Below are 18858 nucleotides of genomic sequence, written 5' to 3' on the forward strand. Positions count from 1 at the left end.
GATGAATAGTCGTTGTTTGACAAAGTGAATGCACCTAATGCCACTGAAATATATAGTTGAAAGTGACTAGAAATGGTAAATTTCATGTTATGTATACTTCAGCACAGTTAAAAAAAGAATAAGGTAGATATATAAGTACTGATGCTGAAAGATCTCTAATAGGAAAAGAAAGAGAGATACATACACACACACACACACGCATATATATATATATGTATATGTATCGTGCAATCCCACTAATTATTTTGAAAAGGCATACAGAACAGACTGGTTTTGGGGCATGTATATGTGCAAATGTATAGCAAAGGTGTGGAGGAAAATCCACTGAACTAAGGAGTGAGAGATGGTGGGAATAGCATGGGGGAAATGACTTTGCTTTGTATTCTTTTAATGAATGCTGTAGTTAGGTGGGTTTTGGTGGGGGGATTATTTGTGAAATTTGAAATGTAGTCAAGCATGTATACAGCCCTTTGTGGTGCCAGGCACACAGTAGGTGCTCAAGAAACACTAGTTCACTTCCCCTAGGAAGGCGATGTCAGCAAGGCAGGTCTGGCCCTCCCTGGCATGCCCCTTGGTGTCTCAGGATCCAGGCAAGGGGGTGTGGCCCTGTGTTTCTTTGCTGATGGCCTTCTCCCCCTCCTCCTTCCTGACATCGTTGCCATGGAGATGAGGGTCCCTTAGCAGTTCTGCCAGAGCTGCCAGAGTCCCATCATCCAGATATGCCTTTGCCATCCTGACAGGTTGCTGTGGTGATCCTGTCACCCAGCTGAGAACAGGAGCCCCTGGCCTGAGCTGATGTGGTTGCCATGGCGATCGCTTTTCACTGTAGAGAAGGGAGGGTGGCCGGCCCCAGCTGCCCTCTGCGGTGGTACTGTTGGGCAGCTGGGCTGCAATTCAAGAATCGTAACACCAGCCTCCCCCTCGTCCAGTATCAGTCCCCCGTTCTTGTGTTTTAGGCAGAAAGCCAACATGAGTGTCGACGTGATGTATTAGAATATAGCTGCTGGGTCTGAGTGCTGGCTCTGTACCAGGCACCACACCGAGCATTTGGTATACCTCCTCATGCTGTGAAACCAACAGCCTCCCAACATGCCTAGTGTTGTTATCCATTTTATAGGTGGTACGCTTCTCGACAGTATTTTAATTGCGATATAATTCACATCCTATTAAAGTCACCATGTTAAAATGTCAAATGTAATGGTTTTTAATATATTCATAGTGTTGTACGTCCATCACCATGATCTAAATCTAGACTATTTCCATTGTCCCTGAAAGAAACCCCGTACCTGTTAGCAGTCACTCCCCATTCCCCCTGCCCTCCAGCCCCTGGCAACTGCTAATCTACACTCTGTCTCTGTGGATGTGCCTATTCTGGACATTTCATACAAATGGAATCCTACAATATGTGATTTTTTTGTGACTGGCTTCTTTCACACAGCATCAGGTTTTCAAGGTTCATCTATGTTGAAGCATGTGTCAGCACTCATTACTGTTTTTAAAAAATTTTTTGAAAAGATTTTATTTATTTGTCAGAGCGAGCATCAGGGAGAGGGAGAAGCAGGCTTCCTGCTGAGCAGGGAGCCTGATGCGGGACTCGATCCCAGGACCCTGGGATCATGATCCGAGCCGAAGGCAGACACTTAACCAACTGAGCCCCCCAGGCAGCCCAGTACTTCATTCCTTTTAATGGTCAAATAATAATCCATTGTATGGATAGACATTTTGTTTGTCCACCCATCAGTTGATGGACATTTGGGTTGTTTCCACCTTCTGACTAGTCTGAGTGATGCTGCTGTGTCCATTTGCATACAGGTTTTGGATGTTCATCTGTGTTCCGTTCTCTTGGGTGTATACCAAGGAGTGGACTGCTGCATAGAGATGGGACTGGGGAAGGACAAAGATGGGATTCTAACCCAGGACTCTCTATCTCCCAAAGTCACCCTGACTCTTAGGTGCCGCCCACCCTCCTCACCCTATCCAGGTACCTCCCTAGGGCCCTGCTGTGTTTTCAGAACCTCCAAAGGGGCTGCTCGCGTCAGGGAGTGAGTCCCTCCGTCTCTAGCGCGGGCTTCTTGTCCTGATTCCCACTCCGATGGGGTAGGCAGGGTGCCGACCTTGGCATCAGATCACCCAGGTTCAAATCTTGGTTCTGCTGGTGGTGTCATCTGATGCAGCCGGGCTGTGGTTTGTGTGGTTTAGGGGAAACTCGAATTTGGAGTCACACGGGCCTGAGTTTGAATGGCCTTGCCGCTCACTTGCCAATGACTGTGCTGCTGGGCAAATCGTGTAACTGTTCCAGGGCTCAGTTTGTTCACTTATAAGACAGGAATACGAATCCCTGCTTCTCAGAGACAAGCAGGTGAAGTGCTTAGCAAGGCGCGGTCCGTGTCAGGCTGCCGCTTGCCCGTGGAAGGAGCATTTACATTGCAAGGCATGCCTGCAATTGTCAGTGTGTGCCCCAGTGACTTCTGATTTGGGGCTCACGTCTAAACCAGTCTTTGCTTCCTCCCCCCAGATGGTCTCCCCTTAGCCTGGGCCGCTCGGCTCTAGCTGCTTCAGCTGCTCTGGAGGAAGAATGCCTCAGTCTTCGAGACGCACCCCCATCCCAGGTCCCCTCTAGAGTAAATTTTGGACACACAGCACAGGCTGTGTTTTCAGTGAGACCCTTTCAAACATCCCCTCCATATTTGGTGAGACTCTGCCCGGCTGTTTTGGCAGCAGGTTCATTTTATTCCTTGAAGGTTGGTCTTTGTTTCCTGGCAGGACGGAAGCAGGGAAGGTGTTTGAGCGCAGGGGGCCCTTGCAGAGCTGTGCTCAGGCAGCATCTCTGTGCGCGCTGGGTGCGCGGGGGACACGATCTACCAGTCTCCTAGGGAAGGACAAGGCAGGCCGTAGCTCCTGCTCCTACTAGGAGCTGTTAGACCAAGGATGCTTAGAGGCGCCACCCTGGCTGCTCAAAGGTGGCCTTGTGAGTTGCTGGTAGGTGGGGAAGCCCCTGATGTGTGCCAGGCCAAAGAATGTGCCCTTGGGGTCTGGCACTTAGCAACCGGCATTCTTGTTGGTGTCTGGGACCGCCCTGCCCTGCCCCTTCCTTCCCACTCTCCTGAGGCCTGGGGCCAGAACATCTGCCCCTGGGGGCTCTACCAAGGGGCTCTGACAGGCCCTGGCTCCCTGGAGGGGCACCGCAGCCCCCCAGGCCGCCTGGCCAGCTGCTGTCCTGCAGAGGGGAGGAGGTCTTTGTGCTCTGTGAGCCTGCCTTGTTTTCCCTCCAGAGCTGAAGGGTAGTGTGGGAGCCCAAATGGCTTAGATGGGGGGGCAGCGCAGGGCGGTCCCAGACACCCAACTAGAATGCGGGGGGGTCAGTTCCAACCAGAAAAGGCTGGAGTTAGTCTGGTCCTGAAAGGGTTTGCTGCTCTGGCCCCTCTTCACTGCCTACTGCCCTCCCTTCCCGGGGAGGTTCATGGCTCTCAGAGCTTCCTCTCTGCCGGTTGGAAAGGTGTCCAGTGACTTTTCTTGGGAAAGTATATTAAAAACATCTCACTATGATTTTCCCCCTCCACCCGACAGGTTATATATAGGCTTAATAGAGGAAGACTAATAGAAAAAAATACAAGTAAGTGATAAAGGAGGAAAAATTCAGCTGTAATCCAGTTTTCAGAGGAGTTACTCTGAGTAATTATCAAATTATTATTTGGGAGGGGCGTATACTCCCAATACATTTTTCTATTTATATGCACACACATATTGAAATGTATAGGTCTATATGCATTTTTTTTTCCCCTAACAGAAGCTCAATGAAGCAAAAATATCACTACAAAAGCACATCAGTGCAGGCCCAGCCTACCACTAAGGATGCGTATGTCAGACTCCAGGTGTATTGATTTGTCTCCGGCAGGAAAACTGGGGACTTGGGTTCACTGTATTCCTTTTTGTGATTTTTTTTTTTTTTGAAGTGTAGTTGACACACAACGTGACATTGGTTTCAGGTGTACGACATAGTGATTCAACAAGTCTACACATTATGCTGTGCTCACCGTAAGTGTAGCTACCGTCTCTCTCCAGGCAACCCTATTATAATACCATTGACTGTATTCCCTATGCTGTACCTTTCATCCCTGAGACCTATTCATTCCATAACTGAAAGCCTAGGTGTCTCACTCCCCTTCCCCCACTTGGCCCTCCTTCCCCCATTTTTGTGGTTTTGAAGTTTGAACAATGTGAGTGTGTTATCCAAAAAATAATAGAAATAATAACCCTACATAAAAAAGAAGAGGGAAGCCTCTCTTAACCACCTCCCTGAATTCTGCTCCTGACTCAGCTTAACCCATGGTTAGCAAGTTGGTTTGTATCTTTTTAGGCTTTTCTCTATGTTCACACAATGTGTATTTCTCTATGTATTTTTAGAAAATGAAGATGGGATTGTATTGTATCCATGGTTTCTGTAACACGTAGAATAATGTAGCATGAACACAAACTTTTTAAAAATGCTGGATGTTTGCGGTTTTCTTCTGCCTAAGGTGCTTATTATAAAAATCAAAGATCACAGAGTCAAGTAAACATAGGAAGGAAAGAAAGTCTAAAAGAGCCCCATCTATTTCAGTATTTTAAACACAGAGCCAAAGGTCGAGAAGGAGCTCCAGCTGGCTGTCAGCTGTGGTCACCCTCAGGGTGGGGAGGAGAATGGCGGGGGGGGGGGGTGCTTCTGATTTGTCAGCGTGGTATAGATTTTTAGTGAGAATATATTTTTGTATATTAATTTTTAGAAAATTTTGTAATGAAAAAAATTTTAAAGGAAAAGCTGGAGAACTATGTCCCACCCCACCCCCCAAAAATGTGGGGGAAGAAGTAGGCCAAGTGTAAGTTTGCTGTATTCCCATTGTGAACAGCCTGATAATATATTCTTCAGACCTTCCCCAGCCTGTGTGCATGCACACACACACCCCCCCCCACACACCCACATACCCACGCACACCCCTTATTTCTATAACAATGGTAACATGCTCTAGGTTTTTTTTTTAATAACAGCTTTATTGAGATATAATTCACATGTGATAAAGTTTGTCTTTCTAAAGTATACAGTTCGGTGGTTTTGTAGAATATTCAGAGTTGTACAACCTTCACCACTTTCTCGGTCCAGAACATTTTCATCGCCCCAACAAGAAACCCCAAGCCCATCAACAGTCACTCCCCAGCCACTCCGCGGCCTTGCCCAGCCCCTGGGCAACCACTAATCTACTTTCTGCCATTATGGATTTGCCTATTATGGACATTTTATGTAAATGGTATCCTACATTGTGTGGCCTTTTGTGACTGGCTTCTTTCACTTAGCATGAACATTTTCAAGATACATGTGCTATCAATCAAGTATGAGTACTTCATTTTTTTCGGTGGCTGAGCGATATTCCCTCGTGTGGATATACCACATTTTGTTTGTGCATTTATCAGTTGGTGGACATTTGGGTTGTGGGTTTTGTTGCGTGAGTTCCTTCTTTTCCTTACTGAGATGTCTCAGAGACTTCACCATGTCCGGAAATCTCACTCCCCTCCGTCCTTTGTAAAGAGGCTTTATATGATTTCATTCCTTTATATGTGGTGGCTGGGACCTCCTAGTGCGCTGGCCCCCTTCCTGTCACCCCATTTCCTCCCTCCAGGGAGTCTGCAGTGCTTGAAGAGGCTGTGTTCACCTGAAGCGGCTCAATTTTGTAGGGAGAGGAAGGGGTTCGCCCAGGATCATAAACTCAGTGTTGTGGGGTTGCCAGAGTTCAGCTCCCAGCTGAGGCCACCCTTACCCCTCAGCTTGTGCTAAGCCAGCCCTGGATCTGCAAGCCTGACCAGCTGTCCCTAGAGCCCCCACCTCACCACTCACTCCATGCCCAGGTGTCCCTCTGAGCAACCCCTTCCCAGGCGCCCTTTGTGGGAGGGGCTGTTTGTGGGGGGAACCTGTTTTGTGGCATCACCCCATTTCCTACCTTCTCCTCCTCAATTTTGAAAGATCCCAGATCAGCCCTTCTCAAATACTGGCTCTTCACTCTTGGCACCCAGCATCTGAAATATCAGCCTCTGTCTTCCTGCCTCATTTGAATTTCAAAAGGTCTCTTTAGGATTTGATTGGGCTCCAAGATATACTTCAGACCCCAGCTGGAGTTCATTTCCCTGGTTCTCTGGTTCCAGCCTGGGCCGCGCAATAGAATCAACCTGGGAAGCTGTTTAAAAATACCGATGCCTGGGACCGACCCTGGACCAGTTATAAATCTCTGGGACCTGGAGGATCAGCATTTTTTTGTTTAACTTCCCCCGGCTAATTCTGATGTGCGCCCGGGGTTGAGAACCACTGTGCTCCCTCCACTCTGGCCCTCATCAAGGAAGGCACATTTTCTCCTTCCCAAGTCTTGGGAACTATATCAAGAGCTTGGTCAAGAACTGGCCCCAGGTCAGCTATGGATTTACTGGGGGACCTTTCTCCCCCACCTTCAGCCAGGTGGGGGCTTGGATTAGGTCAGTGGTTCTCACCTTCAGGGATGGGTATGAGAGGTGGGGGGCTAGGGAAGGATGTATTCAAACACCTGGGAGCATTCTCAAAAAATACTTGTTGAACTTGAAAAGTCAAAGGCAACCTAAGTGTGGTTTTATACACTAATATAAATCATCCGTCTCATGGGAAGGAGTGTTCAATAGACTCATGCATCTAACTGAATGACTTATATTTTTTTTATTTTTTTTTAAAGATTTTATTTATTTATTTGACACAGAGAGAGCGAGCACAAGTAGGCAGAGCGGCAGGCAGAGGGAGAGGGAGAAGCAGACTCCCCGCTGAGCAGGAAGCCCGTCGTGGGGCTCGATCCCAGGACTCTGGGATCACGACCTGAGCCGAAGGCAGACGTTTAACTGACTGAGCCACCCAGGCGCCCCTAACTGAATGACTTTTAAAATTTATTTTAAAAAAAATATAAGGGGTGCCTGAGTGGCTCAGTCGGTTAAGCGTCTGCCTTCAGCTCAGGTCACGATCCCAGGGTCCTGGGATCGATCCCCATGTCGGACTCCCTGCTCAGTGGGGAGACTGCTTCTCACTTTCCCTCTGACTGCCACTCTCTCTGTCAAATAAATAAATAAAATCTTTGAAAGGTTTTTTAAAAGATTTTATTTATTTATTAGAGCAAAGGGGCAGAGGGAGAGGGAGAGAGAGAATCTCAAGCATACTCCCCGCTGAGCGTGTTGTGGGGGATGTGGGGGGAGCTCGATCCCATGACCTTGAGATCATGACCTGAGCTGAAATCAAGAGTCTGTCTCTTAACCAACTGAGCCACCCAGGCACCCCCTGCGTGACTTTTTTAAACATCAAGAAACTTGAGTAAAAATTATTGTAACATTTCCTCAAGTTCCCCTCCATAGGGCTTCTGCCATTTTGCTTTCTTCCCAGTGGTATAGGACTTTTCCTCCTTCTCCATAGCTTCACCAGTAGAATGTATTGTCAGATGTTTGGATTTTTGCCAATCAGATAGGTGAGAAATGGTATCTGGGTGTAGTTTTAATTTGCATTTCTCCTTCTTGAATAGGGTTGAAATCTTCCTATGGTTACAAACCATTTACCTTTCTTTTCCTGTGAACAGTTTTCATATCTCTAGCACATTTTAATATAGGTTTGTTGGCCTTTTTGTTGTCTATTTTATGAAGCTCTTTATGTATTTAGGATATCAACCCTTTGTCAGTGCAATAAATTGCAAATTTTTTTCCCAGCATCATTTATAATTCTACTTTCTTAGGGTACTTTTTTCCCATGTAGAATTTGCTTATCCAATTAAAAGTATCAATTTCTAAAAAAAAATCAATTTTTTTCCATATCAGTTCTGAATTTTTGAATTATGATTATTATAGCGTTGTTTTACATGAAAACTTACAATTTAAATTGTGAAAAATCGAGCAGTGCCTCCTGTGTAATTGTGATGTTTTACCCATTTGCATTTTGTTTATTAGTATACATTCCGAATTAAAGTCCATGAGGACAGGATTCCCCCTGAAATGGAGATTTGCCTGCTTATGGAAGAGTCCCCTTGGGAATAATGCCACCAGGGAGGCTCAGAGCATTCACACCAATGGCCTCAGCCCATCCCATGGGGAGCTCTGGAGCTGGGACGGCTGTTTAGAGTTGTTCTGAGTTGAGGCAGGAGGCCATGGACCAGTCATTGCATGTGGGCTCCCCCTAGGGAGGGCATATGACCTTGAATGAAGGGGCTGCCCTCAGCCAGTGGGATCATTTAGGTCTTAGTTGGGGGAACAAGTCCCCTAGTTCTGAGGAGGCGGGGATCTGGGTGGAGCACCACAGCATCCTCCCCCGGTACCCTGTCTGGCTTGGTCACCACTGTGTCCTCTATGCCTAGCCGCACCTGGCACATCATAGGTACTCAGGAAATCCTTGGTGAATGAATGAAAGACACAGGAGAAGAGAAACCCAGATTTCTGGGTCTTGGCCCAGGCCAACTGGATCATAACATAGGGGTAGGAGGTCGGGGGGAACCCTGGCAGGTGTGATCAGAGTCCTCATGTGCTTCTGGCCCGCTGGGTGTTCTTGAGGACCCCTCTGGCTCGGGTGTTGGTGGTGGTCAAAGCCTGGACGTGGCTGGGCTAGGCTGGGCAAGGAGGAGGCCCTTGGTGGAAGCCTCGGCACCTTGACTATTCTTTGATGCCCATCACCAGCCCCATGAGCTTTCAGTTTTGTGTGTTTTTGTTTTTTAATTTCTAGCATTCCTTGAAGAAAAGAGGAACCCGCTCCCTGGGGAAGACAGACAAGAAGCCTTCGGTGCAGGTATTTCCCGGCAGCCCCCACGGCCCCCACAGGGAAGTTTGGAATCTGAAGGGTGAGGCCTAACTCCCGAGTGGCCTGGGAAGCCCACCCCTCCCCAGCTTCAACCCCGCCCTCCTCTTTTTCATTTTCTTGGCTTCGATGCTCATTTCACTTCCCCAAACGATGCGCTGAGCGCATGGTTCTCGCACCGGCAGACGGATAAAATGCTATATTACAGATGTAGCGCGGGTCAGTCAGAGTACAGTTAGCTTCTCGCGGTCCTGGATTGTCAGTGTGCCCGGCCCTTTTCCTTCATTATCTCATTGAATCCTCCCCGTGGCTCCATAAGGAAGGGAGTGTTATTGCCCCATTTTACAGATGAGGAAACTATAGATAGTAGTAAGGGTAGCAGCAGTGGCAGCGACAGTTGCCTGGCAGGATGTTGCCCACTCCAGGAAGCCCTCCAGGATTCCCCAGGCTGTGCGGTGCTCCATCTTTGCTGCAATGTCAAGGAGGTCTCCCTCTCTGCTTCCCCTGCTCCTCGAGAGTCAGGCCCTTGTCCGGTTCATTCCTGTGTCCCCCAGCACGTAATTAGTGCTCCCCAAAATGCAGCGGCTGGTACTGAGCCTTGCGTGGCTAACCCTCGTGGGTCCTGTCTGTCCCCGTGCCCATCGGGCTGCAGGAGGACAGCGCGGACCTGAAGTGCCAGCTGCACTTCGCAAAGGAGGAGTCAGCCCTCATGTGCAAGAAGCTCACCAAGCTCGCCAAGGAGAACGACAGCATGAAAGAGGAGCTGCTCAAGTACCGCTCGCTCTACGGCGATCTGGACAGCGCCCTGTCCGCCGAGGAGCTGGCCGATGCGCCCCACTCCCGGGAGACCGAGCTGAAGGTGCACCTGAAGCTGGTGGAGGAGGAAGCCAACCTGCTGAGCCGCCGCATCGTGGAGCTGGAGGTGGAAAACCGAGGCCTGCGGGCGGAGATGGATGACATGAAGGATCACGGCGGCGGCGGAGGCGGCGGCGGCGGCGCGGAGGCGCGCCTGGCCTTCTCGGCGCTGGGGGGCGGCGAGTGCGGGGAAAGCCTGGCGGAGCTGCGGCGACACCTGCAGTTTGTGGAGGAGGAGGCCGAGCTGCTCCGGCGCTCCTCGGCAGAGCTGGAGGAGCAGAACAAGCTGCTGCTCACCGAGCTGGCCAAGTACCGCTCGGAGCACGAGCTGGACGTGACGCTGTCGGAGGACAGCTGCTCCGTGCTCAGCGAGCCCTCGCAGGAGGAGCTGACAGCCGCCAAGCTGCAGATCGGCGAGCTCAGCGGCAAGGTCAAGAAGCTGCAGTACGAGAACCGGGTGCTGCTCTCCAACCTCCAGCGCTGTGATCTTGCCTCCTGCCAGAGCACGCGGCCCATGCTGGAGACGGACGCCGAGGCCGGGGACTCTGCCCAGTGTGTGCCCGCGGCTCTTGGCGAGGCCCACGGCCCCCACGCTGCCCGGCTCTGCAGAGCCCGGGAGGCCGAGCTGCTGCCTGGGCTGAGGGAGCAGGCCGCCCTGGTCAGCAAGGCCATCGATGTCCTGGTAGCCGACGCCAACGGCTTCTCGGCCGGCCTCCGCCTGTACCTGGACAACGAGTGTGCTGACTTTCGGCTGCATGAGGCCCCTGACAACAGCGAGGGTCCCAGGGACACCAAGCTCATCCATGCCATCCTGGTGCGGCTGAGCATGCTCCAGCAGGAGCTCAATGCCTTCACGCGGAAGGCGGACGCCGTGGTCGGGAGCTCTGCCAAGGAGCAGCCAGAGCCCTTCCCCGCGCTGCCTGCCTTGGGCTCCCAGGGGCCCTCCAAGGAGATTCTTTTGGCCAAAGACCTTGGCTCAGACTTCCAGGTAAGATGTCCCAGTCACAGGCCCTGTTACTTTTCTTGTTAGAAACTTTTCACCAAATCATACATAGGACAGAGAAGCACACAGCCCACGAGTGTACGGCTGAATGAGTTTTCCCGAGGGGAGCACGCTGGTGTCATCACCACCCAGAACATGACCATGTCATCATCACAGCATGCCCTTTGAAGTCTTTCTCTACATAGCCTCTCGTGGACTTGTTTTTCACCCATCTTGTTTTATGTGCTACCTGCTGTTACCACACAACTGATTTTTCTTGTGTAACGTGTCTAGTGGTTCATGCGCTTACACTGCTGTATGTATTGTTTGTATGCTTTTTGTGCTTGGTGCTGGAGCAAAACCAGACCTGATTCCTGCCCTCCGGGGAAGAAAGATGTTAATCAAAATATCAGGCCACTGAATAACACTGAATGACAAACGGATATGAGAGCTCTCAGGGAAGGGCACTTGGTTCTGTGAACAAGCAACTTGACCTCGTCTCTGGGTCAAGGAAGGCCTCTGATCTGAGCTGAGATCAGAAGGGTAGATTAGCAGGGAAATAGTGTTGTAAGTAGAGGGACTAGCCCATGAGAAGGCATCATAGCTGGAAGGAGCATGGCGTGCCCGAGGACAAAGGGAAGGAGGGTGGCTGGGTTGCAGGGAGCATCTTCATCCGGAGAACAATGGGAGGGGTCTTCCCATGTCTGTACAGAGATTTAGCTCTTTCTTTTCGACAACTACACGGTGTAGTTGTGCCGTAATTTCTTTAATCTGTGCCCTGCTGATCTGGCTTGATCTTGCTTTTCTAAGCAGGCAGACACCCCTCCCCCCCCATGTTAAGTCTCCCCCTTGGTTCTTCTTGAGGTAGGAATGAGCTGGGGCCATACATGTGGTAGGACTGTTGAGCCTGGCTCAGAAGGTTTGTGCACAAGACAGACATACACAGGATCAGGGTTTTCACTCACCACCTAGCTACTCCTTCATCCTTTCGACAGACACTCACTGAGTAGTTGTAGGCCCAGGTCTGGGCTGCAGAGATGAATCCACTGAGGCCCCAGCCCTCAAGTGGGTGGTCAGAGCCTCTTTTAGAGCCCAGGGCCTAGGGTGGGGGCTGCTTCTGGCACCCCCTGGGCCCCTCCCCATAGTTACCTTTGGTCTCTTCTGCCTGTGCCTCTGGGTGCAGCCGCCTGACTTTAGGGATCTGCCGGAATGGGAGCCCAGGATACGAGAGCCCTTCCGCAGTGGTGACTTGGACTCCAAGCCTGACCCCGGCCGGAACTTCAGGCCTTACCGAGCCGAAGACAATGATTCCTACGCCTCTGAGGTGGGCCTAGGCCTGATCAAGTGAGGGGGAGGGCAGGAGGAGAATGGCTGGGGCCTCCCAGAGGCTGGGCGATCTGTGGAGAAGCTTAGCTGGTGATGATGTGGGTTTTGAGTATTCCATTTGGTTCCACACTTCCTGGCAACGAGGACTAAAAGGGAGACAAGGAAGTTTGGGCCCTTCTCTTGGCCTGATAAAAGGAAGCTTATAAACTCATTTGAAAAAATGGATTTTGTTTTGCTATACTAAATTTCACTGGGAATTTAATAATTTATGTCATTTAATGAAACCACTCATTTCTTTAGCAGGAGCACAGCAATCTTTACAGTCGGGCTGATTGGGTTCAAATTGTGGAACTGCTGTGTACTGGCTGTGAGATTGTAGACAAGTCACTTGACCTCTCTGATCTCCATTTTCTCACCTTTACAATAAAGGTGATCCCTCAGAGGGCTGTTGAAAGGATTAAATGCATGAAAAACCTTATTAAAGCCTGGTCCCTGTTGGGTGAGGAGGAGGAGGAAGATGACACATCTCAGGGCCTCAGGGGACCCACCAGTGTGGCTTTGTGGCCTTAGGCATGTTCCCATTCTCCGGCTGCACCTTCCCCATTTGTAACATGGGAGGATTCAAGTGGGTAGAGGCTGTAGAATTTCTAGGATTCCCTGGTTCTTGAGAATTCCTGGTGGTTCTGAGCCCCTCCCAAGCCTTTTGAGTCTCTACCAGCACTTCCTAACGAACCTGAAGTAGGAAAAGGCTACTGTGGATGGGATGGAGCCTCCTTGAGGCTCCTGAGCCACGGAGAACCTTGTGTGTGCCCCAACCTAAGCAGCCTTTTCTTCTGAATATCCATGGGAAGGCAATTTTGTGGTTCCAGGAAGGCCAGTCTGCAAGTGCCCAGGGGAAGAAGCTCCCTGGAAGCTGATGGATCAAACTCTCTTAAGTGGACTGAGCTTCCTAGCAGCCATAGTAAAAAGGGAAAAAAAACAAAACACAACATGAAGTATTTAGTTCTCATTTTCTGAGAAAAGGAGATAGGCCAGTTCACCTGCATGCATTCAATTATTATTTCATTCAGCCACTCTTTACTGAGCAGTTATAATTTGCCAGACTCTGTGTTAGGCACCGAGTCCAAGGAGAACACCAGAGGTAGCTGGGAGTATCCAGCCCTGAAAGGATCTTTAATATAAAATAGGCATACAAGATATACCTTAAGTCAGAATGCCTTCCATTGCCAAGTTTCCATGTTATTGGCTAGATAATAAATGGTTTTTTTTTTTTCACAGAGGGACATCTTGCTGTGCCTGGGAAGGTTTGATGTAGGAGTGGCAGATGACATTTCTTTTTTTTTTTTTCCTGCTTAACATGACAGCATAAACATTTCCCTCTGTTACTGGAAATACTTAAAAAAAATTTAAATTGAAGTATAACACGCATAGAAAAGCACTTGTAAGTGGACAGATCAAATGACTTTTACAAACTGAACACTCCTATGTAGTCAGCGAGCACATTAATAAACAGAGCCTGACCTGTCCTTGAAGCCTCCCTTCTGGTCCCCGTCCAGTCGTCATCCTGACTTCTAACAGAATAGATTAGTTTTCCCTGTTTAGCTACAAATACTTATAAACACAATTTCCCCTCAATGCATATAGTTTTACTGTCTTTTTCTTAAGATTTTATTATGTAGACCTCATAAGCAACAAATAACTACAGCAAAATCCCTAAGCAGCATTGCATAAAGATATAAAGAAGGAAGTCAAGATCACGAGCTTGTCAGTTAACCACTGTTCACATTTAAGTGTGTGTGTCCATGTCCCTTCTGTTTTTCTATTGAGGTATATATCTTTTCTAATTTTTTATTGAAGTATAACATAATAATATACGTGCAATAAAGGACACTATCCTTAAGTGTACAGTTGAATGGACTTTTATGTATGTATAGACCTGTTAACCACATCTATTAATCCCTTTATTTATCCAAGTTGTTTCTAAATTTTTGTAATTATAAACAATGAGACAACAAACATCTTTGTGAATCAAGCTTAGCTTTCTCAGTATGTTATTTTCTTCAAATGCATTTCAAAGAGAGAAATTACCAAGGCGAAATTATAATAATAGCTAAATTTGATGTGCACTGTTTCGTTTGTCATGACAACCCCCTGAAGTAGGGTCAGCCACTGTGCCTCATTTGTATTCCAGCAACAGCTTGGACCCCACTTAACTCTCATCCTCTGACCACAGCTCTATCCCCCCTCTCCCCCCCGCTCTCTCCCTCTGTGTCCCTCATCCCTATCCCAGATCAAGGAGCTGCAGTTGGTGCTGGCCGAGGCCCACGACAGCCTCCGGGGCCTGCAAGAGCAGCTCTCCCAGGAGCGGCAGCTACGGAAGGAGGAGGCCGAAAACTTCAACCAGAAAATGGTCCAGGTGGGTGATGCCTGGTGCCCCCCCCCCCCCCCCGCCCCCCTGCACCGGCTCCAGCTTCTCTCCCCTGAACGGAAGGCAGAAACCTTAGGGCTCCACGGGTCTTCAGAAGGCAAGGGTATCGGGAAACTTAAGTCTTCTGGCCCTAGCTATACTTGATCGTGCATTAGCTCTACTGGGGTGGAATCCTGGGCTTGTCATTGACTGCCTGTGTGACCTCAGGCCAATCCTGTCTCCTCTCTGGGCCTCCTTTTCCCAACTATACAGGTGAAAACCTGTACAGAAAGGCCAGAGGTCTGGCTGCTAATCCAGGCTGGTAGTCCTGCTAATAGAAAGCATGTATTAAGCCCTTACTGTATGTCAGGGCTGTGCAATGCTCTTTTCACACATTATGTCCTTTAGTCCTCAGGATTTCCCCTGAGGTGTCCCCATTTTAAAGATGGGGAGACTGATGCCCAGGGAGCTGAAGCAGGTGGCCCAGGTTGCACCTTCAGGGCGAGATTCTAATCCCAGTCTCTGCTCTCTCAGTCATGACATTGCATTCCTTCCTCGGGATTTACATCTTCTCTCTCCTGGCGTGTCCTTTGCCCTTGACATGGGTCACCCCTTCCTACCGTCATTGTTCACCCTCCCAGGTTCCTTATCAGATGTGAGAGTTCCCGTGAAACTTTGGCAGCCAGTATGTGCTCATTATGTGATGTCATGGTTTTTATAATGAGGCAGAGCCGGGTTCAAATCCCACTTCTCAATGATCTATAACTGTGATTGTTGTTCCTTTTATGAATTTCTCTTCCCTGGAGTTTATCTCAACAGAATGAGCTGATATTGGTAGAGTCCCTGGCAGGGATCACCAAGAGGCACCTCCCGAGCTTTCGTCTCTGTCTTTATCTGAGGCCTGGAACTGGAAAAGGTAGTGCTGGGAAGACAGCTGGGGGTGCTCACACTCTTGTCCCCCTCCCAGCTGAAGGAGGACCAGCAGAGGGCGCTCCTGAGGCGGGAGTTTGAGCTGCAGAGTCTGAGCCTCCAGCGGAGGCTGGAGCAGAAATTCTGGAGCCAGGAGAAGAACATGCTGGTGCAGGAGTCCCAGCAGTTCAAGCACAACTTCCTGCTGCTCTTCATGAAGCTCAGGTGGTTCCTCAAGCGTTGGCGGCAGGGCAAGATTTTGCCCAGCGAGGGGGATGACTTCCTTGAGGTATGGCTCCCCTGGGGCTGGGACTAGGGCAGAGGTGGGGTGGGGAAGATTGGACCAGAGGGACACCCAAGTGGCATTGACACAGCCCTGAGGCTCATCTCCAAGCCATCAGCTTGCAGGCTTCCATCCTGCATTCATTCACTCATTCAGCATCAGCTTGTTGAGAACCAGCTCTTTACTGGACCCTGTGGCAGGTGCTGGGGATACTGTGATGGAGGCAGACTTGGTCCCTCCCCAAAGAGAGCTGATAGGTCTTTAACACCTCTCTAATATTTGTTCATTTCCCTTTTTAATGAACCTCAGAGTCCTCAGCAGGCAACAGTATCTAGGTAAATTTAATAATCTAGTTTTGTTACTATTGCATTACATGCCAATATAGTACATATTCTTTTTTATTCTTTTAAGGTATACATTGCATAGAGTAAAGTGCACACATCTTACGTGTACAGCTGATGAAGTTTTGCCATGTACATCTGTATGGTCCCTGCCCAGCTCACACAGAGCACATTTCCAGTGCCCCCAAAGGATCCCTGCTGTTCCAGTCAATATGCCCACCCCAGCTGTCAGCACTGTTCTGATTTCTTTTTTTTTTTTTTTTTTAAAGATTTTATTTATTTATTTGAGACAGAGAGAATGAGAGAGAGAGAGCACATGAGAGGGGGGGAGGGTCAGAGGGAGAAGCAGGCTCCCTGCTGAGCAGGGAGCCCGATGCGGGACTCGATCCAGGGACTCCAGGATCATGACCTGAGCCGAAGGCAGTCGCTTAACCAACTGAGCCACCCAGGCGCCCTGTTCTGATTTCTTATACCATGGATTAATTTTGCCTATTCTAGAACTTCAGATAAGTGCATGTAGTCTTTTGTGTCTGGCTTCTTTTGCCTAATATAATTTTTTGAGATTCATCCATGTTTTACATATAAATGTAGTCATTGTTGCTTTTTGGTGGCCCATATCGGGAACAACCCAGGACATATTTTTAATTGCTGTTTATTTTTGACTTATGAATATACCTATTTTATTTTAATTAACTAATTAATTAACTTAAATAGGCTCCACGCTGGAAATCAAGTGTCAGACCCTTAACCGACAGAGCCACCCAGGCACCCCTCTTTTTTTTTTATAGTGAGAATACTTAAGATCTACTCTCTTAGCAAATTTCAAGTATACAATACAGTATTGCTAACCGTAGTCACCATGCTGTACATAGATCTCCAGAACTTATTCATCCTGCATGACTGAAACTTTGTACCCTTTGACCAGCATCTCCCCACCCCCACCCCCCACCCCCGCTTCCCTGCCCATGGCAACCACTGTTCTGCTCCCTGCTTGTATGAGTTTGGCTTTTTTTCCATTCCACATGTAAGTGAGATCTTGCAGTATTTGTCTTTCTGTATCTGGCTTATCTCACTTATTTCACAACCATCCATGTTGTCAAAACTGGCAGAATTTTCTTCTTTTTTATGGCTGAATAATATTCCATTGTATATATACACCACATTTTCTTTATCCATTCATTTGTGAACACTTATGTCATTTCCATATCTTGGCTATCGTGAATAATGGTGCAACGAACATGGGCCTGCAGATAGCTCCTTGAGATCCAGATTTCATTTCCTTTGGATATGTACCCAGAAGTGGGATTGCTGGTTCATATGGTAGTTTTATTTTTAATATTTTGGGGAACCACCATATTGATTTGTTTCTTTTTAACCACTATTTTGATTTTACCTGAAGCCCAGTTGTGGCTGCTAAGTTGGATGTTCCCCTACACCCTCCAAAGTGAATTGGAGGCCACATAGCCTATATTTTAAGTCAGTTTGTCTCCGGCAAATCCTCCATATTTGGTATAAATCTTTCTAGCTATTTCCATGTACTAGAGTAACAGAAACAGAAACTTAATTTGGAAGGAAAAAAAAGTAAGCATAGAAAATTAAATAATATATGTGCCTATAATTAATAGAAATACATTTACTGAAATAGACATAATTAATAAGATCTAAACATAACCAGGGTGCCTGGGTGGCTCAGTTGGTTAAGTGTCTGCCTTCGGCTCAGGTCATGATCTCGGGGTCCTGGGATTGAGCCCCATGTCAGGCTCCCTGCTCATTGGGGAGTCTGCTTGTCCCTCTCCCTCTGCCCCTCCCCATCCCCGCTCATGCTCTCTCTCTCTCTCAAATAAATAAAATCTTTAGGGGCGCCTGGGTGGCTCAGTCATTAAGCATCTACCTTCGGCTCAGGTCATGATCCTAGGGTCCTGGGATCGAGCCCCACGTCGGGCTCCCTGCTCCGTGGGAAGCCTGCTTCTCCCTCTCCCACTCCCCCTGCTTGCATTCCCTCTCTCGCTGTGTCTCTTTTTGTCAAATAAATAAATAAAATCTTTAAAAAAATAAAATAAAATTTTTTTTAAAAAAGATAAACATAACCACATATATTGTCAAAATAGATATATATGTGTATATTAATATGATATATGCACATACATAAAGCTATATAAATAATAAACTTGAGGGCAACCCCCTCAGGTCCCCTCCCTCCTTGGGAGGTTTGTACTATCACTTTGCTATCGCTCAATAAACCTTGCTTTGCTGCCAAAAAAAATAATAAATAAAGTAAGCTTGGTATACATTCATACTCTCAAAGAATATGTGTCCATCCCTGCAGAATTATATGTGTGAAATGATACTATACATGTGAATGATAAAAAAAACCCTCAGGCATTGAGTATGGTGTTCTAGATACTGTTTTAAATACTTCAGGTGAATTACTGCATTTCATCTTTACAAATATGCCATGAAATGTAGGTAGCTATTATTCCCATTCTACTGCAGATAAAGATCTTTGATTCCCTGCCTCAGTTCTGAAATCCAGAAGCTCTGAGAGCTGTGTTTGGTTGTATCTAACTCAGTTGGAAAAGATTGGCCTGACATTCATTTGGCAGCAGAACCTTTATTTATCCCATTTCGTGTTAATATTCATATGTTTGTAGGGGAATCATGAGTGTGGTAGAGCATAGGGTGTTCACCAGGCCCTGCCGGGGCAGTGGTACAACATACAGTGTGGGTACCACATTGTCTTTCTAAATCCCTATGCATTCTGAATTCCGAGCACACCTGGCCCCAAGGATTTTGGAGAAAGAATCGTGCACCTGTGTCTACAGACAACCATAGTCTATATGTTCAGATACTCGTGACCAGAGCCAGAATTGGGATGTTTATTCAGGCAGGCCCTGCCCTGCACGCCCCCCGCCCCCCACCCCATACTTCCCAGCCTCGGTGCCCGTG

General features: G+C 48.1%; 1 protein-coding gene across 2 annotated transcripts in view; it reads left to right on the forward strand.

Annotated features, from left to right (window-relative positions):
• SOGA1 (suppressor of glucose, autophagy associated 1) overlaps positions 1–18858 on the forward strand; it is a 66430-nt gene that overhangs the window by 26826 nt on the left and 20746 nt on the right. Inside the window, exons 4-8 of one of the 2 annotated variants that reach the window (XM_032419299.1) lie at positions 8738–8800; positions 9462–10652; positions 11830–11970; positions 14263–14388; positions 15347–15577. In XM_032419299.1, the coding sequence (XP_032275190.1) occupies positions 8738–8800; positions 9462–10652; positions 11830–11970; positions 14263–14388; positions 15347–15577 (1752 nt within the window). The remainder of the gene's footprint in view (positions 1–8737; positions 8801–9461; positions 10653–11829; positions 11971–14262; positions 14389–15346; positions 15578–18858) is intronic. The other variant, XM_032419300.1, reaches the window with a different exon arrangement.

Source organism: Phoca vitulina, unplaced genomic scaffold, assembly GCF_004348235.1.
Source record: "Phoca vitulina isolate PV1807 unplaced genomic scaffold, GSC_HSeal_1.0 scaffold22, whole genome shotgun sequence".
In the NCBI taxonomy this organism is placed as follows: domain Eukaryota; kingdom Metazoa; phylum Chordata; class Mammalia; order Carnivora; family Phocidae; genus Phoca; species Phoca vitulina.